This window comes from Chiloscyllium plagiosum, unplaced genomic scaffold (assembly GCF_037043375.1).
Source record: "Chiloscyllium plagiosum isolate Xiang-an unplaced genomic scaffold, Cpla_swu_hap1 HiC_scaffold_18, whole genome shotgun sequence".
NCBI lineage: Eukaryota > Metazoa > Chordata > Chondrichthyes > Orectolobiformes > Hemiscylliidae > Chiloscyllium > Chiloscyllium plagiosum.
Genome location: NW_028270156.1, coordinates 58,053,998 through 58,076,050, shown reverse-complemented (window position 1 = coordinate 58,076,050; position 22,053 = coordinate 58,053,998). Strand labels below are relative to the sequence as shown.

At 41.4% G+C, this 22,053-nt stretch overlaps 1 protein-coding gene across 8 annotated transcripts in view; it reads right to left on the bottom strand.

Annotated features, from left to right (window-relative positions):
* Window positions 1-22,053, bottom strand: part of LOC122557922 (kielin/chordin-like protein) — a 334,780-nt gene that overhangs the window by 156,684 nt on the left and 156,043 nt on the right. For all 8 annotated transcript variants that reach the window (XR_015760203.1, XM_043706141.2, XM_087996706.1 and 5 more), the window contains exon 8: window positions 5,654-5,776. Coding sequence is in view for 7 of the 8 variants with exons in the window: in XM_043706141.2 (XP_043562076.2) it covers window positions 5,654-5,776 (123 nt within the window). In the remaining variant the exon portion in view is untranslated. The remainder of the gene's footprint in view (window positions 1-5,653; window positions 5,777-22,053) is intronic.

Sequence of the window (22,053 nt, the reverse complement as noted above, 5' to 3'; positions counted from 1 at the left end):
TTGTCAGATGGTTCCAGAAAAAATAAGAGGTGTTTCCTGTATGATGCTATGGGAGATCCTTGATGACGAATGCCTCATTTCATGTGACATTACAAGAATATAAAAAGGAATCCTTTTTTTGTTTGGCTTGCTGCGTGATTAAACATACCCTTTTTTTTGTAAAGAAAGAAGGGAGATAATGGTAGCATTACAAGGTAAGATCTAGAATATGAAATAAATTATTTTGTCTAATTTTCACCAGTTTTGTTTGTAAGTCTTCAGAAGCTTTATCTGAAGAGAAGAAAAAGTGAATCTGTTATCTGTTAATAAGCTAGGTAGGTAAGTAGGTATTTGGGGTTAATAGATTAGTTCAGTGACTGGGGAGCATACTAAACGGAGCTACTAAAATGAGCTGTAATGCTGAGAAGTTAATAAATTCTATCCACATAGAAAGATGTCTTGGTTTCTGTCTCAATGACTGACTTTGACCTTGATTGACTCTAGGAAAGGGAAACCCATCTTCCCAAATCTAAATTCTAAATAACTTTCCCTTTTCCAGGCTAAGAGCATGACTTCCACTGTGGCATCACAATTTCTTGCCCAGTTGAATTCACCTACATAACAGAAAGACTGACACCTTCATGGCTGTTTGGATCACCTATTCAATGAGCCACAAAAAGACATTTTTCATCATTAGTCTTCATGAATGATGATCTGGTCTACATTTACTGACCATTAAAGGGCTGACTCAAATTAAGTTATGTTATTAGAGGAATGCAAAATGCTTCTTTTCTTAAGAATCAGTTTTGAGGTCCATTATTAAGAGATTGTTAAATCAATCTTGGTTCACTCATTCCACTGGTAAAAACAATTGTCGGGATGTGGTCATACTCAAAGCACACACTGTTGGAGGGGAGTGGCAAAAGGGCACGACTATTAGCTATTGTCATCTCACAGACCTGCAATATAACCCTCCAAAAAGTATACACTCGTCAACTTACGATCGCTTTGTGCATTGAAGTTGCAGAGTGCATGACTTTATATTCTAAAAGGTATATAAGTTTGAGAATCCTTTGCATGTTTTTAATTCTTTGATCAGAGTTAAGTATGAAAAAGTTACTTCAGATAATGTCCAAGCAATTGGTGTTTCAAATTGTTTGATCTTTAGATAAATGGAAATAAATTCCAAGTTACTATTACTGCTCCTAATAATAATCATATACCTGCCTGTTTGAACAGTGGAATTCAAGTGTGGGAAACCATTGACTGCTCAGAGAATAACTTTCTCTACTTTTTAAAAAAAATATTAAAAACACACTGGTTCACATCAAAACATCATATGGGCTTCAGATTCCTCGAGAAGATTTATGGCTTAGGGTGTGCATGAGGTTGTTAACTTTCTCGCTGAGCTGGTCTTATATGGGCTTGTAATAGATTGGTATTTAAACCACTATTATTCCTGAGTATTACTCCTGGGTGGTTTCTTGCGAAAAATGGATGTAGCTGAGATAAGTGCCTGATTTCTGACATGTTGGCAAACTCCTCCAGTTTGTCAGGGTTGACAGGGAGTAGATAAAATTCTGACAAAGACTTACAATAAGCAGCATTCAGGAGTAAGGAAGATCCATTTCTTGGATGGAATTTTATACATATGGTAGGGGCTCTGACAATGTGCACCAAAGCCAGGGGTGACCCCACAGCAACTGTTTGCAGACACTGCCACATTTTAATAATTAGCTACTGTCAGAGCCAATCAGTGAATGAGCAGCTCAGCAGTCTCTATTAGGATTACACCTGGAAGAGAAAACCACGGAAGGACACTGTCTTTCAATCCAGCTAAGTGGGTTCTGTTTGGCAGTGAAGCTGCAAGGACAGCAGTAGGTGCATAGAACAGGAGGGAACTCTTATCTAAAATGCCCACAGTTACAACAGGGGTCCTTAATTGGCCACGTTAGGTTTTCAGTTGGATTCTGGGAAGGGCAGTTGTCCATCAGCTACTCTGTCACTGCAAACACCCTCACCTTTCATTGTTTTTAGATCGGATGCCCCAGTCTACCATTAGAGGGCTGGTACAATCCAACCCCAATTCTCCAACAGGAAATAAGAGACCTCCTCAGTATCCAACATTGGATATACTTTCCAATAACTAGCACTCAATAAGAGAATGAGTTAATCTCCAGTATCCAGCATTGTGAAGGGAGAGTATGAAATACCCTTGCAGTATCTATATAGAAGGCAAAGGAAGTGGAGAATGAGATCCACTGCAGAGGCCCACGGACTGGGGTGGTGTGGGGCATGGGGGGTTGGGGAATGTGGAGGTTAGCAGACTTCAGGATTATTGAGTTAATTCCCAATATCCAACACTCAGTGGAGGAGTGAGATCCATCTTCGGTCTCCAATATTGGTGTTGGGTCCATGAGATACATTCATAGCATCCGAAACTTCAGAGTTGAGGAAGGGGTGATGGGAATGAAATACACTCCAGTATTTAGCACCAGGATATTGGCAGAGGTGGGGGACTACTGAGGTATGTTTTCAGAATCCAACACCGTGTATGGATTGAGATGTGTTTCTGGTATCCAATACTGGTTGGTTGGTCAGGGGTCGTGGTTGTTCTGGGATTTATTCCCAGTTCTCAATACTTAGCAATTAAACTGAAAGAAAATTCCAACTGATGAATGTAATAGGAAAGATATAGAAAATGTGCTTTCCATGGATAGAGGCCAAGTATTTTCACATACGTTCTGAATAAAGTTTAAAGTCAAAATAAAAGCCAAATATATGAAATCAATAAGAGAAACACCAGTCAAAGTAAGCCATAATGAAACTGTCAAATAAATTGACCTCTTCCTTCAGTTTTTTTTCAGCTTGTCAATATGGCCAGTTTCACTGAAAGCTTTGTAGGGTTTCATGGAACCAGCAGAGGAACTGATGGGTCACAGTCAGTCAGAACCTCTGTTTCAAATTACTCCACACTGACAAATCAACATTGACAGTCTGCCCATTACCCAACTCCGCTGGGATTTACTGAGCAAATTTTAATTCTGGAAGGAATGCCACAGTGTGTCCTCTCTTTATTACTTAAAGCTGAAATATATTAAAGCTGAACATCACAGTATCTGCAGTTTTTACTGGGGTGGAATTTTGACCACAGTTGGAGAATGGAAAGAGATGTTATTGTTTGTCAGTGCTGTTTGGGTTCAGCTTGTCTAAGCAGCTACCAGAGTCTGTAGATTGAGTCACAGTGATATTTGGTTTGACGTGTTTTTGTCTGGGACTTTTTAGCTTGCTCCTTCCTCTGCTGGCACAGGAAAATGAGAAGGTCTGACCAAGGTTTTTCAGAAACACTGGACTTCACTCCCTAACCTGACATAGAGTTGCTCAGCACAGAAACTGATCCCTTCGTCCAACCAGTCCATGCCGAACATAATCCTAAATTAAACTAGCCCCACCTGCCTGATCTTGGCCCACATCCCTCCAAACCTTTCCTATTCTTGTACTTATCCTAATGGTAAGCATGTCGTAAAAAAATCTATCTGCTTCGCTCATGCCCTTTAGGGAATACATGATCTGGTTTACATTCTAAACCCACAGCAATGTGGTTGACTCTGAACTGCCCTTTGGAAAATTATGGATTGGCAATAAATGCTGGCCCAGCCAGCAACACCCACGGTGCATGAATAAATAAAGTAAGCTGTTAGCGTTTACACCAATAAATATTTAAATGTTTACATTTTAGAGAAACACAAATTGACTGCACGAGACTGCTATCTCCACACACTTGGCTCCTTTTCTCAGCATTTCTGATATTGCCGAAGCTACAGCAAATCGAGATAACAACAGTATGATTCTGTTACTTGTACAGAAAATGAAAACTTGAGTTACAAGATAATAGTCATTAATTCAAGAAGGGAATTCAGAAGAAACAAGCCAGTGATTAGAGTTTGGAGCTTGTTATCACACAAAATAATTAAATATTATTGGCAATGGATTATTTTAAGGAGAAACTAGATAAACACATAAGACTTATGCTGATGGGGTTAAGATGAATTAGATTAGGAGATTTTTATGAAGTATAAACACTGATGAAACTTAAAAACACAAGTACCAGTTTCCACACCTTGACAGAAAAGAGGGGCAGCTGGTCTTTCTAAATATTGACTATGAGTGTCCAAGAGTCTGATAATCCTGGAAGACCTGTTGTGCTATGAAGAGACAAACAATGTTTTTGTGTCATCACGCCAAGCAGTATGCTGGTGAGAATGGATTCCCTGTGTGAAGAGATTAAACATCTGGAGATACAAAGGTCAAGGAGTCATCAGAGGGTGTCTTCCCACCAGAAGACTTTTCGAAGGAAACTAGAAGACTTGGCCTGATGTGGCCTATCATTGAAAAGCCAGGAGGAATTTGGAACTGTACTACAAGGTTACATATCCACAGAGAAAGAGAGGTATGATGTGTAAACATGACATGGGGATTTCAGCTGTGTTAATGAGTTGATGTAGAAACTATCTTTTCTATAGATGGAAGTATTACTTGCCTAGGTAATGTTTAGCCCATCTTGTTTGTTAAAATAAATGTTTTAAAACCTGACATTTTGGCGCTAGGAAATTAATTTCACTTCTTAAAAATTATTTGTCTCTCTGGGGATTGTAATACCTTGTCAGACCAAGTGACCTATTTTGCAGCATATATTCTATGATTCCACGTGAAGCTGGAATAGATAAGCTGTTGTAATTCCAAACAGAACTTTAACCAACAAAATCTGCAAGATTCTAAGCTAGAGAGAATAGTTTACCATCTACAACCATCCCAGAATGATTATTCAAAAAAAAAAGTCTAACTATTTCAGTAGGCAATTTATGCCAAGGACGACAAAACCATTCTCCCATTTAGCATTTAAAGCCCAACAAAGATCACCTTCAGCAGGTACACTGTAACCTTTATGGAAACACACTCTTCTCCTACAACCTGTCAATGTGATGAGTAACTCACCCTTCCTTCCCAGCTGGAAAATCTCTGATACTCAACCATTTTAAATGTACATGTTAAGTTAACGTTTTACCCTCCAGCTGAAGCTAGTCAAATCTTTCAACATCATTTAAAACTTTATGACGTTGGTCTCTTCAATATCGACAAGAGCTCTCACATTTTCTGTAGTAAACAACAGAATTGGTGTCTCTCTCTCTCTTGTGCACGCGCATCACACACACACTCTCTCTCTCGCGCTCTCTAATTCTTTTAGACTGACACTGAGAGGTTCAGTGATGCTTTGGAAATACTGCAATACACCAACATTTTAATGGTTTCATACAAACCCTTCCTCTTGCAAAAGCCAAGAAAGCAATTGTTACACAGGGATTGGGCATATTACTTTGGCTTGCCATTAGCCAATAAATGGAACAGGTATCCCGACTGGGTAAACTTAGTTCTAAGTAATTAAGTGATGAATGGGCATTCAGCTGAATACCATTGGTATTGTATCCTGGCAACAGTCTGTGCCTTTTGCAAGGCAGGCAAAACTTATGTAAACATTTTGTTTAAATAGTCAATGTAATAACATAACAAGAATTATCGGAGGATTACAAGGTGAAGTATTTATGAAAATTTAAACTCCTGTCCCAAAGTTCAGGAATAACCACAACAAAATTTGAAATGAAGAGATGTTTCCTACCTGTGCAGGAAAGACCATTGCTGTGGAGGTAGAAACCAGGCTGACAGGAACACTGAAAGCTGCCCACCACATTCTGACACCTTTGCTGGCAAGGAGACCTGTTCCCTGCGCATTCATCAACATCTGCAATGTAACAGCACATCAGGATCAGACCAGAGAGGGACAATTTAACTTCCACCAACCTGTACAAATCTCAGTGGTTTTATTTTGAAGAAAGAAAGCATCATGAATCAAAACTGAAGCACTTAAACATGGCAGGTCTGGGTGAAGTAATGAAATTAATAACAATCATTATAATAATTAATGAATAATAATAGGTTCTTTGAAGACATATCTGGATCCATCATCCTACAAATCAGCATTTCATCTCTGCACTATATGAAAGTAGGCAATGGTCTGATGTTTCTGGGCACATTGGGTGAGGTGAGACAGTTGGCAAAATATGGGGAGGAAAAGAATTGGGAAGGGTGCCCAATGTTTTATCACTTTGTTGGCAGCATGGCACGGTGGTGGCAAGGTTGGCAAATTTGTTGTCTGCTGGGAGAACAATTGAACTAATTAAGTAGCCAATTAAAAGCCACTCTGTTGTGGACAGGCTTCATGACGCTGCAGCAACTTTGTGGTGATGTCACAGAGCTGCTTCTCACTGGGAATAAATAGTACCGTGTGGGCGGAGTTCAGGACGGAGAGAGGAACAAGTGCAGAGAAGCATGTGGACTACATCAACTACCAGTAGGTGATAACGTTCATGGAATTGCCTCAACAATGTAATAGGCTAATTGCAGCCGGGTAATACCATGTCTGATACTCTGAATACCATTTAACATTTCACCTTAATACATAAAAATCAGCATTATAACGAAGTCCATACCTGAAGACAGTTTGTAACCTTGTTTTCTCTTCCAGCAATCTGTCTTGAACCAAAATCCATGGATGTGAGGCATCAAACCTCACCACAAAATAATGTCCTGCCTTTGTGAAATGTTTTTCCGTAGTGGCATGGTAAGAACACCCAAGGAGTATAGCAGCATTCCGGTATGTTACAAAGGAGCCAGATGCTCTGTGACCCACACATAGGAGCGCCCAGCAGCAATAGCCACTCCTGAAGCAATGGAGCTACTGGTGGATCACAAATCTCAACTTCCTTCCCCCATACACCAGGGTCTGATCGCCCTGTCTCCTACAACCTTCCTGAAAGTTCATCAAGGATGCACAGCCATTGAGGTACCATCTCTCAGGAGCTGCAGCATCAGCAGTAAGCAGACCATCCATTCTGGAGGGTTGGAGGCATCTTTTATTGAAAAACAACCTCTGTGGCAGCCAGTAAATTGGTTGTTGGCACCTAAAAGCATTAAAGCTAACCTCTCTCTGCACCTTCTCTGTAGCAAAAACACTGCATTCTGTCCTATTACCCTGATGTACTTATGCATGGTGTGATCTGCCTGTATAACACACAAGACAATACTTTTCACTGCACTGTGGCACATGTGACAATTATAAATTAAATCAAAAAGTCTTCCTGGGTCCTGCTTTTGGGCTTTGCAATGGAAATGCTTTATCAAGAAACGTCAACTGAACCTGAACATCTGTATGCATGGAGCCTTTCATTAGAAAGATGGAACCTTCGGTAGTACAGCGCTCTTACAGCACTGCACTGGAGTCAGCTTTGATTTTGTGTTCCAAGCCTTCAAAGTGGGACTTGACCCACAGACTTTGGATTTTGAGATGGAAGTTCCACAACCAACAGCTTTGAACGACATCGGGAAATCTTCATACAATTGTCTCCAACAATCACCAGTTTAAAATCACCTGAAATTCTGTTGGACTCCTGTTATGACAGCAAATTGGTTGAGAATTGCAGCCAGAAAGCTGAATTCAGAGTTTGAATTGTGAAACGAGAACACAGGTGTGTACCTGAATCATTTTCTGGAAGCTGTCAACAGTTTCCCACTGAAATCCACTGTCAGCAAAGCCAGATCAAGGAGTAGAGGAGTGAAACACCTTCCAACCTGGAGGTGTTGAATTCAGAGTAAAGCAAAACTATTATAGATACAAACTCCTCATTGATATTTCTGAGGAGCGAAGGGTAATGAAGGAAAAGGGCACTAAATACACAGCATTGAATATCCTTATCGACAAGGTTTCCATTTTGTCGCAAGAATTTCTTAATTAAGAACAGCTTTTATTTGAATGTTAACCTTAGGATCTGCTTGAACTGCAAAGTTCTCAAAACTCAAATGCATAAATTTACTGCGTCTTAGCTTCAATTAGATACTTAGAGGCCTATTAACTTGTGCTCTCCATCTAATCCCAGATCTTTGCTTAATCTTTCCTCTCTTTCCCCATCTTTTACTTGGTTCTAGACTTCTCCATTAACGTCTTGTTTTGACGTATAGTCACCAACCTGAAATTTTCTCTCTTTTGCTGTCCACAGATGCTACCTAAACCATTGAACATTTCTTGCATTCTCAGGTTTAATTACAGATTTCCCGCAACCATGGTATTTTCCTTGTAAATCATTAACATAGCAAGATTGTTCACAGCAGAGGTGAATGACAGCTGGGAATTCAGGTGAGGATCCATATTCCTGGATCCTTGACCAAAAACACAGAGTTGAATCCTTGTGTTCCTGCCATTTCAGGCACATTCCCTAAGAGCTTCATTTCAATGGGAAATTATACAGTAATAGCCATTAGGTGAAGCCATACACAATTCTTCCATTTTCTTACAAGATTACTACCTGTGTTCACATTGGATGGTTAGTTCAGGTCAGGCCCATTCTGTGTTTAAACTGCAGCATGTCCTCAGTGTCATTCTTTGTTTTTGAGAGCTTTATTTCTGACTGCAGAATGATTGTGTTTAGGAATTTATCCTGCCCAGATTTTGATGACTGTAAATGTTTTACTTATTTTTTTTCCAAGATGAAGGAGGAGTTGAAAGAAGGGATATGATGCAGAATCACTGAGGCTGAGGCAGGCCTTGTCCATGCAAGTGCCAGAGGATTAATTGGCTTCATACTCTCCAAATGATCAAGGAGGCTGCAAAGAATTGGTTCAGTCAACATTATTCATGAACCATGTGCGCTCCAACTGAACTGTAGAGTAAAGAGTTAACTATACCTTCACTAAGATCAATTCGACGGTGCCAGTGTTGGACTATGATGGACAAAGTTAAAAAACACACAACACCTGGTTATAGCCCAACAGGTTTATTTGGAATCACTAACTTTCAAAGTGCCACTCCTTCATCAGGTAGTAAGACACAGAGGCTGATAGCCAAGTTTGGTACTATGGGGATGGCCTCAACTGGGACCTTGGGTTCTTGTCATACTTCAGGTGACCCCACTATATTATACACACACACACACACACCCAGATGCATACACTCTCACAGAGATTCACACCCCCACACACACACCCACAAGCACACACTCACTTGGTCTCCCCTGCACGCGGGCGCGCGCACGCACAGACACATATATACACACACACACATACAAGTTTGTGAGTGAATTTGTACTTGCAGAATTACATTTTATTTTGCTCAAAAACTGCATTAATCCATGTAAGATTCTGTAACTCCCACTTTAGAAATAGAATCAGTCAGACCTAACATTGGGACACAGACAGACTTTAACTTCACACCTTCAATGCTTTATCTGAGCTGAGAAGATAGCTATTGTTAAAAGCTATCTTGAGAATGTAACTTTAAAAATGTTCTGGGATTTACATATGAAGGAAACCAAACTAACACGGCCATTCTAAAAGATGAAAGACGTAAGCTAAATTTGTTTAATATTTCATTCCCTGACACTGCAATCCTGTTGCTATAAAGTCTGTGTCTTAGGATTCAGCTCCATAACCACCTGATGAAGAAGCAGTGCTTTGGAAGCTCGTGCTCCCAAATAAACCTGTTGGACTTTTTTTTAAACTTTGTTCACTAAGATCGGAAATGATCGGTTGCAAATCAAAGTGCATCTGAAACAGAGCCTGGACTTGCATCGGTTCAACAGAATGTTCTTTTGTTATCATGCTGTGTAAATAGCTATATCTAATAATGATTTGGAGATGCTGGTGTTGGACTGGGGTGTACAAAGTTAAAAATCACACAACACCAGGTTATAGTCCAACAGGTTTAATTGGAAGCACACTAGCTTTCGGAGCGACGCTCCTTCATCAGGTGGTTGTGGAGGACACAATTGTAAGACACAGAATTTATAGCAAAAACTTACAGTGTAATGTGACTGAAATTACACATTTAAAAATATCTTGATTGTTTGTTGAGTCTCTCATCTGTTCGAATATCATGATAGTGTCACTTCCTACATATGTAAATCACAAAACCTTTTTTTAAAAGTTACATTCTCAGGTTAACTGTAACAATTGGTCATGATTCGGAGATGCCGGTGTTGGACTGGGGTGAATTTTTTTGTACTTGCAGAGTTACATTGCACTTTGCTCAAAAACTGCATACATTCATGTAGAACTCTGAGCTCAAAAACTGCATGAATTTATGTAACACTCTGTTATCTCACTTTTTAGATTAGAATCAATCTAAACATCAGGTCATAGACAGAGAACACAGGGGGCTAACACCTTCAACATATTGTCGAGCTATCACCATTATTAACAGCTAACCCGAGAATGCAACTTTAAAACAAGGGTTTTGTGATTTACACATGAAAGAAGTGAAACTATCACTGTATTCTAACAGATGAAAGGCTTAACAGACAATCAATTCTTCAATGTATAATTTCAGTTACATCACACTGCAAATTTTTGCTATACATTCTGTGTTACGATCGAGCCCTCCACAATCTCCTGATGAAGGAGCGTCACTCCGAAAGCTAGTGTGCTTCCAATTAAACCTGTTGGACTATAACCTGGTGTTGTGTGATTTGTAACAATTGGTGTTAGCCAGATATTGTTGAAGGTGTTAGCCCCCTGTGTTCTCTGTCTGGATTAGATTAGATTAGATTACTTACAGTGTGGAAACAGGCCCTTCGGCCCAACAAGTCCACACCGCCCCGCCGAAGCCCAACCCACCCATACCCCGACATTTATCCCTTACCTAACACTAGGGGCAATTTAGCATGGCCAATTCACCTGACCTGCACATCTTTGGACTGTGGGAGGAAACCGGAGCACCTGGAGGAAATCCACGCAGACACGGGGAGAACGTGCAAACTCCACACAGTCAGTCGTCTGAGACGGGAATTGAACCCGGGTCTCTGGCGCTGTGAGGCAGCAGTGCTAACCACTGTGCCACCGTGCCGCCCCCTAGACTGATTCTAATCTAAAAAGGGAGTTAACAAAGTCTTACATGAATTCATGCAGTTTTTCAGCGAAGTACAATGTAACACTGCAGGTACAAATTCACCCCACAAACGTATATGTATATGTGTGCATGTGGGGTTTTTTTGTGTGTGTGTGTGTCTGTCTGTCTGGGGTGGGGGGTTGAGAGTGTGAGAGAGTGTGTATGTGTGTGTCATGTGAGTGTAGGGTGTCTAAGTCTGTGAGGGGATGCATGTGAGAGTGTGTGTGTGTGTGTGTCTGGGGTGGGGGGTTGTGAGTATGTGTGTGTCTGCATGTCTGTCTGTCTGCAGTGGGGGGTTGAGAGTGTAAATGAGAGTGCATATGTGTGTTATGTGAGTGTAGAGTGTCTAAGTCTGCGAGAGGATGCATGTGTGAGTGTGGGAGTGTGTGTGTCCATAGGGGTGTGTGTGAGTGTCTGTGTATATATGTGTCCGTGTGTGTCTGTGTGTGTGTATAGGGGTGTCTGTGTGTTTGTATAGGGGTGCCTGTGTGTGTAGCTAAGTTCCATACCCAAAGGGAGGGCCTCAACTGGGACCTTGGGTTTATGTTACACTATAGGTGACCACTATTGCACTATACACACACACACAGACACTCCTACACACACACAGGCACTCCCATACACACACACAGGCACTCCCATACACACATCTACACATAGACACACGTATACACAGACACGGACAGACACACACTCCCACACTCACATCCGCATCCCCTCACAGACTTAGACACTCTCATATACACTCTCTCTCACACTCACAACCCCCCACCCAGATAGACAGACAGACAGACACACACACACAAAAAAACCCACATATACATATACGTTTGTGGGGTGAACTTGTACTTGCAGAGTTACATTGTACTTTGCTCAAAAACTGCATGAATTCATGTAAGACTTTGTTAACTCACTCTTTAGATTAGAATCAGTCTAAACATTATGGCACAGACAGAGAACACAGGGGGCTAACATCTTCAACATTATCTGGCTAACACCAATTGTTACAGTTAACCTGAGAATGTAACTTTTAAAAAAAGTTTTGTGATTTACACATGAAAGAAGTGACACTATCATGGTATTCGAACAGATGAGAGACTCAACAAACAATCAAGATATTTTTCAATGTATAATTTCAGTTACATCACACAGTAAACTTTTGCTATAAATTCTGTGTCTTACAAGTGTGTCCTCCACAATCACCTGATGAAGGAGCGTCGCTCCGAAAGCTAGTGTGCTTCCAATTAAACCTTTGGATGATAACCTGGTGTTGTGTGATTTTTAACGATATCTAATAAAGCTTAATAAGTGCAAAGACTACACACTTGTCATGACTGTGCACTTATATTCCTGTAGCTTTTACAAATAAAATTGTTAAAGGTTTCTGCATTTTGCAGAACCCAAATGATATACCCTGGAGATTTATTGGAACTTTCTTGCTGTTTTCTGGCTGACACATTGCTGTCCTGTATCAGCTTGTCCTTTGGCTGCATTCCTTTGGATATTCGTGTTCTTATTGTTTTACGTTAATATTGACTCTCCCATACCAGTTCCCAGTTATACCAATCTTGTGATGCATACCCCTCTTAGTCTCGGACCTTTGGTCCAGAACCATGCAGAAACTCACAAAGCTCTGCAAGTTGTCACAACTGCACGCTTCACTCAGTGCACTCCTCACTCCAGGTCAGACTCCCTCAGATCCATGGCAACAATCACACCCTCAGAGAAACGAGGGAAGTGAGTAGACCTTGGCTTACCCCAAAAGCAACACAATGAAGGTAAAAATCTATTCCACTTTATCCCCCTCTCATAGAGTCACAGAGTCCTACAGCACGGAGATAGGACCTTTGGCCCAAACTGGTCCAAACCGACCAAAATGTCCATCCACGCTCACCCCATTTCCTCACACTTGGCCCATATCCTTCTAAATCTTTCCTATCCATGTTTTGTCCAAATGCCTTTTAAATGTTGTTAATGTTCCCGCCTCAAACACTTCCATTGGCAGCTCATTCCATATACATAATACCCTCTGTGTAAAAAAGTTGCCCCTCAGGTTCCCTTTTATTCTTTCTCCTCAAACCTTAAACTGATGCCCTCGAGTCCTCGATTCCCCAACCCTGGGAAAAAGACTGAGTGAATTCACACTATCCGTGCCTCTCATGATCTTATGATCTCATGATCCTCCCTCAGACTCCTATGCTCTAAAGAAAAAAGTCCTAGCCTGTCCAACCTCTCCCTTTATCCAAGACCCTTGAGTCCTGGCAACAGCCTTATAAATTTCTTCTGCACTCTTTCCAGTTTGATAACATCCTTCCTATGGCAAGGTGACCAAAACTGAACACAATACTCCAAGTGCAGCCTCACCAACATCCTGTACAACTGCAACATAACTTCCCAACGTCTATACGCAATGTCCTGACTGATGAAGGCCTGTGTGCCAAAAGCCTTCTCCTACTGGAGATCCCAAGGTCAGTGGAGAGAGAGGTGCATTTCTCAAAAGAGGTATTCCTGACAAAATCATCCAAAAAAAAAAGGCGTCGGCTCGGGAAGATCGATTTCCTCCAAAAACGTTTGAAGTTGGGCCTTCTGAAAACTGAAATGGGCCTACACAACCAGACAAAAACACATCTCCTTGTTTCCTTATGCTCTAGGCAAAGGAGTTATCTCCTCCCACAAGAACCTGTAACTGCTTTGAAATGGTTTTCTAATGTTAGTTCAAATAAAGGAAAGCTTTAGCTAATCAGTATTGAATGTTAAGCCTCCCCTCAGGAGCTGGCACAGTGCAGTACTTTCTGTAGCCAAGCTCCATCCTGCGTGAACAGGCTGAGAACGTTCTGAAAGCATTTGGGTGGGAGCAGATTTACATTTAAATTGCATCGAACTCCTTGACAAAAGTTGTGTACTGGGGCCCAATTTCAGGTTTCAGAAAGTCCAAATATTTGCAGAAAACAGGCCAGCTAAAGTGCAGGAATTATTCTGAATGACAGTGTCCAGCAACCCACAGAAGGATAAAGATCAGGTTGAAAAGTAAATGTTGGTTGGGGGTCAGCTTTCGGCCCATGTTTAAATAAAATGCTGATGCCTATCCACTATGGCATTGTACTGCAGAGGGACTGACACCTACAGCAATTTATCCCAGCAGGAGCCAAAGGCAACCAGAGGAAGAGGAGATTTGTCAATTCATAATACTTCAATTATTTTGTGGGGTGGGAAGAATCTAAGCCACGGTTCTGGCCCACAAACTGAATGGGTCATTAAGAAATAGGAGCAGGAGTAGGCCATCTGGTCGAGCCTTTCCATAAAATCATGGCTTATCCTTTCATGGACTCCTCCACTTAACCCGCCCACTCGCCATAACTCTTAACTCCTTTACTGTTCAAAAATCTGTCTTTGCCTTAAAAACATTCAACGAGATAGCCTCAACTGGGGCAGGGAATTCCACAGATTCACAACCTTTTGGATGAAGCAGTTTCTCCACAACTCGCCATCCTAAATCTGCTCCCCCTTACTATGTTTCACCCAGCCTCTGGTGTATACTTCTGCCATTTACCAGCATATTACCCCTGGTTGTACCAGGTATGGTTCCACTGATCCTACATGGGAATTTACAATATTGGGAAAGCCTGCTAAACTCTTTTATTACTGGCCATGTAAAAGATTGGAGGAGGCTCTGCTTCTAATCAACCCCGTAGAAATCCTCAAGTAAGGCTAGGATTTACATCTATTCTGATCCTAAATAAACTTCGAACCTCTTCACTGTGGTTATGATGGGAATGCACTGCAAACATTATAGTTTTGCAGTCCCCTGTATCCTGCCAGTCTCGCAATATGGATCTCAGAGAATGACTGGTAAAAGAAGGAATGAAAGTAGAGCAGATGAGTACAGTTTTAGTCACAGTCTACTAAGGGGCAGGAGCTGAAGAAGGCTGTTTGACCCATTGAATCTGCTTCACCTTTCAGTGAGATCATGGCTGATCTGAAAATTCTCAACTCCACTTTCCTGCCTTATCTCCAAATGCTTTGATTCCCTTATGGCTCCTCTAACATATCCAGGAGACCATATAGATGGAATGGTATTCCATATCTAATCTCTGCTGTGCCTCCCAAAACCTTTACCATAGGTAGGTTTTTGATCCTTGTTTTCATTCACTTCTTGTATACTACTGTGCCTTATATTAGAATACTAGGTACCCACGTTTGGCATTTTAGCATTGCTTCACTTTATTTATTACGACTGGAAATCTCATTCAGCCTTGAAATTCACTGCAGTATCAAAGCTGACCCGAATGGTACCTTTTTTTTATTCATAACCTCTCGTACACCTTGAGACCACTCCACGCTTTCCAACTTGTGGCCTCTTCCCATGCTGCACATCAGCCAAGGTCCTCAGCAGGAGGCCTCTGCCGACTAGGCCTCAGGCTACCTGCTGGGCTGTCATTGCCTTGGTCTACCAACATGGCGGGCACCATCATCTTAACAGAAGGAAGACTGCCATCACTCCTTTCATGTCACGACCTGCAGGTATTTCACCTTGTGGCCACTGCATTGTCCTAAGCTGGGTATAGTTGAAATGAATTGCCAACTGCCTCCAGCAGTGAAACAGTTAACATTGTGCTCCAAGAACAGGTAGCAGCTGAAGCTATCTGTAAATCGGATTTCAACCCTGGCCGGTAGCCAGTTGGCAATTAGCCACATCTTTCCACTCAGAGCCTGCTGGGGAATGCATTTGGCAAGTTGACAGTTCTCTGTCACAATCCATCTCGCAGATAAATCTATCTGCAGGTAGCATTGGTCCCACAGCTACCGTTTCAAAGAGACCTGAGCATACATGACAGCAATAAAGCAGTCTCCAGAACCTGACCGAAGCTAACAAATCAGATAAAATTATCCTGGCACTCTGACATTTGACCAACGTAAGAGTTGGACAGGAATAAAACAATTAGTTTGATTGATCAAAAGGGATAGCTAATGTAAGGTCCAGGACAGGCTATATGCTGCACACTGTAACACATGTGTTCCTTGCAGACTCAGTGGCCCTGAATCTGCATGGACGCTGTCTGCTGGGATATTGACATGACCTCTAGAGAAACAGATCCTGGTGCTGTTCATCCATAAATACTGTTGATCCTCTTTCAAGATTAAAACAACAGATGGAATTCTTTGCTCATGTTCATGGTCCATTATACCAATTGCTCACAGTTACTACTCACTTCCATGTTACATTAAGATAAGGAAAGGAACGGGAACCAGAGTCTGTTCTACCATTCAGTAATGTCACCAGGTGATCTCCTACCTCAACCCCACTTTTAAGGATAGCAGGGAAATGAAGGGATATGTAGATGGAGACCTGCACCATCTACATATCCCTTTATTTCCCTGCTATCCTTAAAAGACTATTAATCTCTGCCTATGCCTATGTATAAGTCTTGCACAAAAGCCACGCTATCCCAGATCAATTTCTGCCTCTCCAAATGATCCAGAAACCCTATCTTTAAAAATCACTTCCAACAATTTACCCACAACTGAAGTCAGACTCACTGGTCTTTAGTTCCGCAGTTTCTCCTTACAGCCTTTCTTGAAAAAAAGGAACATTAACCATCCTCCAGTCATCAGGCACCTCACTTGTTGTTATAGATGATGCAAATATTTCTACAAGAGGTCTTGCTATTTTCTCCCTTGCTTCCCACAATGTTGTGGGATTGATTAGATCAGGTCCCGGAGAATTATCCACCTTTATGTTCTCTAAGACTTCCTGGACCTACTTTTCTGTAAAATGAACTGTTTTAAAATATCAGAATTTAGTTCTCTGCGTTTTATAGCCTCTATTCCTTTCTCCACATTAAAACTGAAGCAAAATATTCATTTAGTGCCTGTCCCATCTCCTGGTGTTCAACATAAAGATGACCTCCTTGATATTTAAGGGGGCCTACCCTCTTAGTTTCAATGTGCTTGTAGAATTTGTTTGGATTATCCTTAACCTTATCTGCCAATGATATCTCATATCCCCTCTTTGCCTTCCTGCTTTCCTTCGGGAAATCGTTGGACTTTAGTAAAGCCTTCGCCATTTTTCCACATGGCAGACTAATTAGTAAAGTTAGGTCAGATGGGATTCAGGGTGAGCTTGCCAATTGGATACATAATTGGTTTTACGACAGGAGGCAGAGAGTGGTGGTGGAAGGTTGCTTTTCTGGCTGGAAGCTTGTAACCTGTGGTGTTCCACAGGGATCAGTTCTGGGTCCTCTTTTGTTTGTCATTTATATAAATGATTTGGATAAGAATATAGGAGACATGGTTCGTAAGTTCGCAGAAGATACCAAAATTGGTGGCATGGCAACAGTGAAGGTGGTTTTCTAAGATTAAAAAGCGATCTTGATCAAATGGGTCAATGGTCTGAAAAACGGCAGATGAAGCTCAATCTGGATAAATGCAGGGGAATTGCATTTTGGTACAGCAAACAAGGGTAAGACTTATACAATTAATGGTAGTGTCTTGGATGGAGTTGTAGAGAAGAGGGACCTACAGGTTCAAGGTTATAATTCATCACATACAGACAGGGTGGTTAAAAAGGCACTTAGCATGCTTGCCGTTATTGCTCAGTCCTTTGAGTATAGGAGTTGAGAAGTCATGTTGAGGTTGTATAGGACATTGGTGAGGTCTCTTCTGAAATACTGTGTCCAGTTCTACTTGCCCAACTACAGGAAGGATTTATTAAGCTGGAGAAGGTACGGAAGAGATGTACCAGGATGTTGCCAGGTGCGGAAGGTTTGAGTTATAAAGAAAGGCTGGATATGCTGGAACTTATTTCACTGGAGGATAGAAGGTTGAAGAGTGACCTTACAGAAAATTATAAAATCATGAGGGGTAAAAATGGGGTTATTGGAGCTGTCGTTTCCCTAGGGTGGGGATTTCAAGACTGGGGGCATATTTTTTAAAGTGTGGAGAGAGATTTTAAAAAGACATAAGGAGTAATTGGTTTTTTTTAAACACAGACAATGGTTCACATGTGGAATGAACTTCCTGAGGAAGTGGTGGATGTGGGCACAGTTATAAAGTTAAAAAGACATTTGGATAAGTAGATGAATAGGAAAGGTTTGGAGGGATATGGTCAGGAGCAGGCAAGTGGGACTAGTTTAGTTTGGGATTATGTTCTACATGGACTGGTTGGACCAAAGGGTCTATTTCCATGCTGTATGACTCTATAAGCCTAGACATTGAATGTTGACAGGCTGTTTCACTGCAGTGGGCATCACAATTGAGCCCAATCCTGCCCTGTCCAATCCTGGGAAAGGCGTTAGCTAACGATTATTGAGAGAACATTTTCAGTCAAGCTGTCCATGTAATTGTTTCACAATGAAAACATTTGCAAGGGGATACCTTGATTGCTCTCGTTTAGCTCCAAGGCAGCCAATCTGCAAACAAGCGGCATTAACATCTCACCCAGATCGCCAAGCTGGCAGCAAATCAAAGGTTAAAAAGGTGAACAAAATGCAGCAAATCAGTAAACACCAGAGTCTACATCCCAGGTTATATGCTTGCTCTACCCAAGAGGTACAATTGCTAGTTTAGATTCCTTGTTGAGGTTTGGACAAGGAGGAGGCAAGAGTCATGGAAGCAAGTGATTTACAATGTGAACTACACTGTCATAACCTTGCTGAATTGTGAAAAGACTTGACAATGAATTGTGCGACCAGACAGACAACACAGAAGCAAACCTGGTGAAGACAATAACATGCCCAACAATCTCAGAACAGAGCCAAGTCAATGCATACAGTAGACCAAAGACTTCTGAGGAAACAATGGTTATTAAGTGTGATGAACAGGTTAATGTATCTGCTCTGCAGAAGGGTCACTGGACCCAAAACTGTGATTTCTCTCCACCAATGCAGCCAGACATGCTGAGCTTTTCCAGCAATTTCTGCCTTACAGCATCCACAGTTCTTTCATTTTTTATTTAATGTAGTTGTGCTGCTGCTCTAATAGATACCCACTCTCAGTTTTTTCCCTATCCTTTTCTCTCCCATATTTCAGTTTAACTGAGAAATTGTCACAATTTTCAAGCCACAGAACAAGGTCACAGTGGGACAAAGTTTGGGAAGAACTGTACTGGACTATATCCTAAGAAGCTCACCACAGTTTTCTGAAATATGGCAAAAACAAAAACAAAAAGCCTCAGAAACTGGATTGCTTCAGGAAGTGGCCAATTATAGTAAAAGTGTTGTCAAGGAAATGAATGTCAAACATGCATTTGATTCACATTTCAGAACCATGCTGTTGCCACCGTGAATCCGATGTATAATCCTCAGCATGTGCTGACAATGACTAAAGTATTCACAAACAGACTAATTCTTTACATTCACCCTGCAGTGAGGCCTACAAAAGATCATGAATATCAACAGCAGTAACACTGTGTAGATTAGAGTACAAAGTTAAAAATCATACAACACCAGGTTATAGTCCAACAGGTTTAATTGGAAGCACACTAGCTTTCACAACCTGGTGTTGTGTGATTTTTAACTTTGTACACCCCAGTCCAACACCGGCATCTCAAAATCATAGATTAGAGTAGTACTGGAAAGGTAAAAACAATGACTGCAGATGCTGGAAACCAGATTCTGGATCAATGGTGCTGGAAGAGCACAGCAATTCAGGCAGTATTGAGGAGCTTCAACAAAATCGACGTTTCGAGCAAAAGCCCTCTAGTACTGGAAACGGACAGCAGGTCAGGCAACATCTGAACATCAGGAAAATCGACATTTCGGGCAAAAGCCCTTCATCAGGAATGAAGCCCTGATGAAGGGCTTTTGCCTGAAATGTCGATTTTCCTGCTCCTCTAATGCTGCCTGACCTGCTGTGCTTTTCCAGCACCACTTTAATCTAGACTCTAATCTTCAGCATCTGTAGTCCTCACCAGTCCCCAGTAATAACACTGTGTCAAAAATGCATTCCCTGATAACTTGGCCACACATACATTGCTTGCCTACCCCCACCCCACTACTTATCTGTCTGCCAGCCTTTGTACCTTAGTTAGTGTCTTATGGCTGCAGAGGTTCAATGGAACATTAATCCTGCTCATCCCCAAGATAGGATAGGAAAGCTGCACTCCAATGGTAAAGGGCACACAGATACTTTGCCCATTTTCTGGGCACACTGAAATTTAATTTTCCAGACCTTGGTTCAAACTGGCAATGTCTGCTCTACTAATCTTCATTTACCACCTTGTAAACCTTTTTTCTGCTTTGTGCTGCCATTGAGAAATTATGAAGAGTTTTAATGTTTAGTCTGTGAGCCACTGGTTTGGGAGAGAGGGTGTGCTATCTGAGACATCTGATCTGTTTTATCGGGTTAAAAGCTTTAATTCCAGTAGATTCATGTGCAGCCAGCATGTTCTACACTCTCAGCCACTGCACTCATCTCCCTCTTACTTTAGCGCCAGCTGTTCCTCAAGCTACAAGACATACTGCAGCACCTTCACGTTCTCAATCGTAACTTCATATTTCCGTGATTGCCTTCTGCAACAACTATCACCTACAGTATCTAACTCACCTCTAAGCATTTTCTCTCATAGCAAAACCTAGTATAACAAGGCCAAAACTAAATGAAACCTATTCTTATTGAAAATGTTTTTAAGAATATTGGGGCAAAACTTGGTATAGTGTAAATGAATGTCATATTTAACAATGCCTTGATGAGGAATTTCCCATGAAATGTGCAAAGACCCTTTCGTCATTGATTAGTGCTGCCAGGAAATCTCTTTCAGCTTCTTGATGGTCACAGTCCTTCTAGTAAGAGTGGCTGTACAGTGATCAGGAATGTGAACTTTAACCCACACTAACCTAGGGGTGTGCACCTTCACTGGTTTTAACAGAGTCAAAGACCAAACCCTAATCCAAGTCAGATGGTGGTGGAGACTCTGCATGACAGGTATGCAATGGAAAAGAACTGATGTAATATAACATTAAATTTTTTTCTGGGAAGAAATTGCACTGACAATGATTAAATCACTGGTATTGAAGCTTTCTAGGCCATCTGGACAGGTTGGACCAAAGGGTCTGTTTCCATGCTGTACATCTCTATGACTCTATGACTCTATCTCTATAATCTGTAAGGACCGGTATCTGAAAGAGAATGTAGGTTGCCTACATGCCTTCATTTAATGTATCAACAAATGCTCAGCTAACTTGGTGGAGAACTTCATCACTGATGACCATCCAGTGATTCCTGCATCAAACTCTGTTCATATGGGTATGGGTGAGGAAAGGCTCAGCTAAACCCTAATGTCTTCCATGATTGAAGGATCTCTCATGAGTAATTTCTTCTTAGGAGCAAGGCATTATTAGAAATACGAGTGGGCCATTCAGCCTCTAAGGACATGCTTCTATTCAATGAGGTTATGGTTTAACTGCAGATGAATTCCAATTGAGGGAGACCCAAAGGCTGTACATAATCTGCATAACTGCATTCAGGAGTGTTTGATGAGACAAAGCATCGATGTCTCACTCCGAATGTAAGCTGCGCTGCAGCTGACCTTTGTGTTTCTGCAATTAACAGATTTGAAAACTTGGGATACTGTTCCATTTCTTAGGCTAACATACCTCTCATTGATAAGGAAATGAAATGTAGCCAAACTGAAAGGGAACAGATCCCGTGAGTAACTGGCTCACATGACAGCATGAACAGCAGCTTATTATATACATTTACCAAAGGTCTTGATCAAAGGTGCAGGATATCTAAACACATGGCAACAATACATTGAACCTGGGTTACAGATATGTGATCCATTACCAAATTATTGGACCGTGCGGTAACATGGCGGTGAATAAACAAAAGAATAAAAAGAACTCAGATGTATCCTGCAACTTCCAGAATCACAGGATTAACCAAATTGCTATAGCCAACATACCTCTGAAGTTTAGTCAAGGTTGTAAGACAGGAAATGCAGCAGCCAAACTGTACACTGCTGCAGTCTGTCTGACACTGATATAGTGAGCAATATAATACCAATAACATGAGCTGTCAGCAAACTTCTACCCACCCCCCCCCCCACCTCTCCAGCTCCTCCCATCCCCTTGGAGTACCATCAGCAT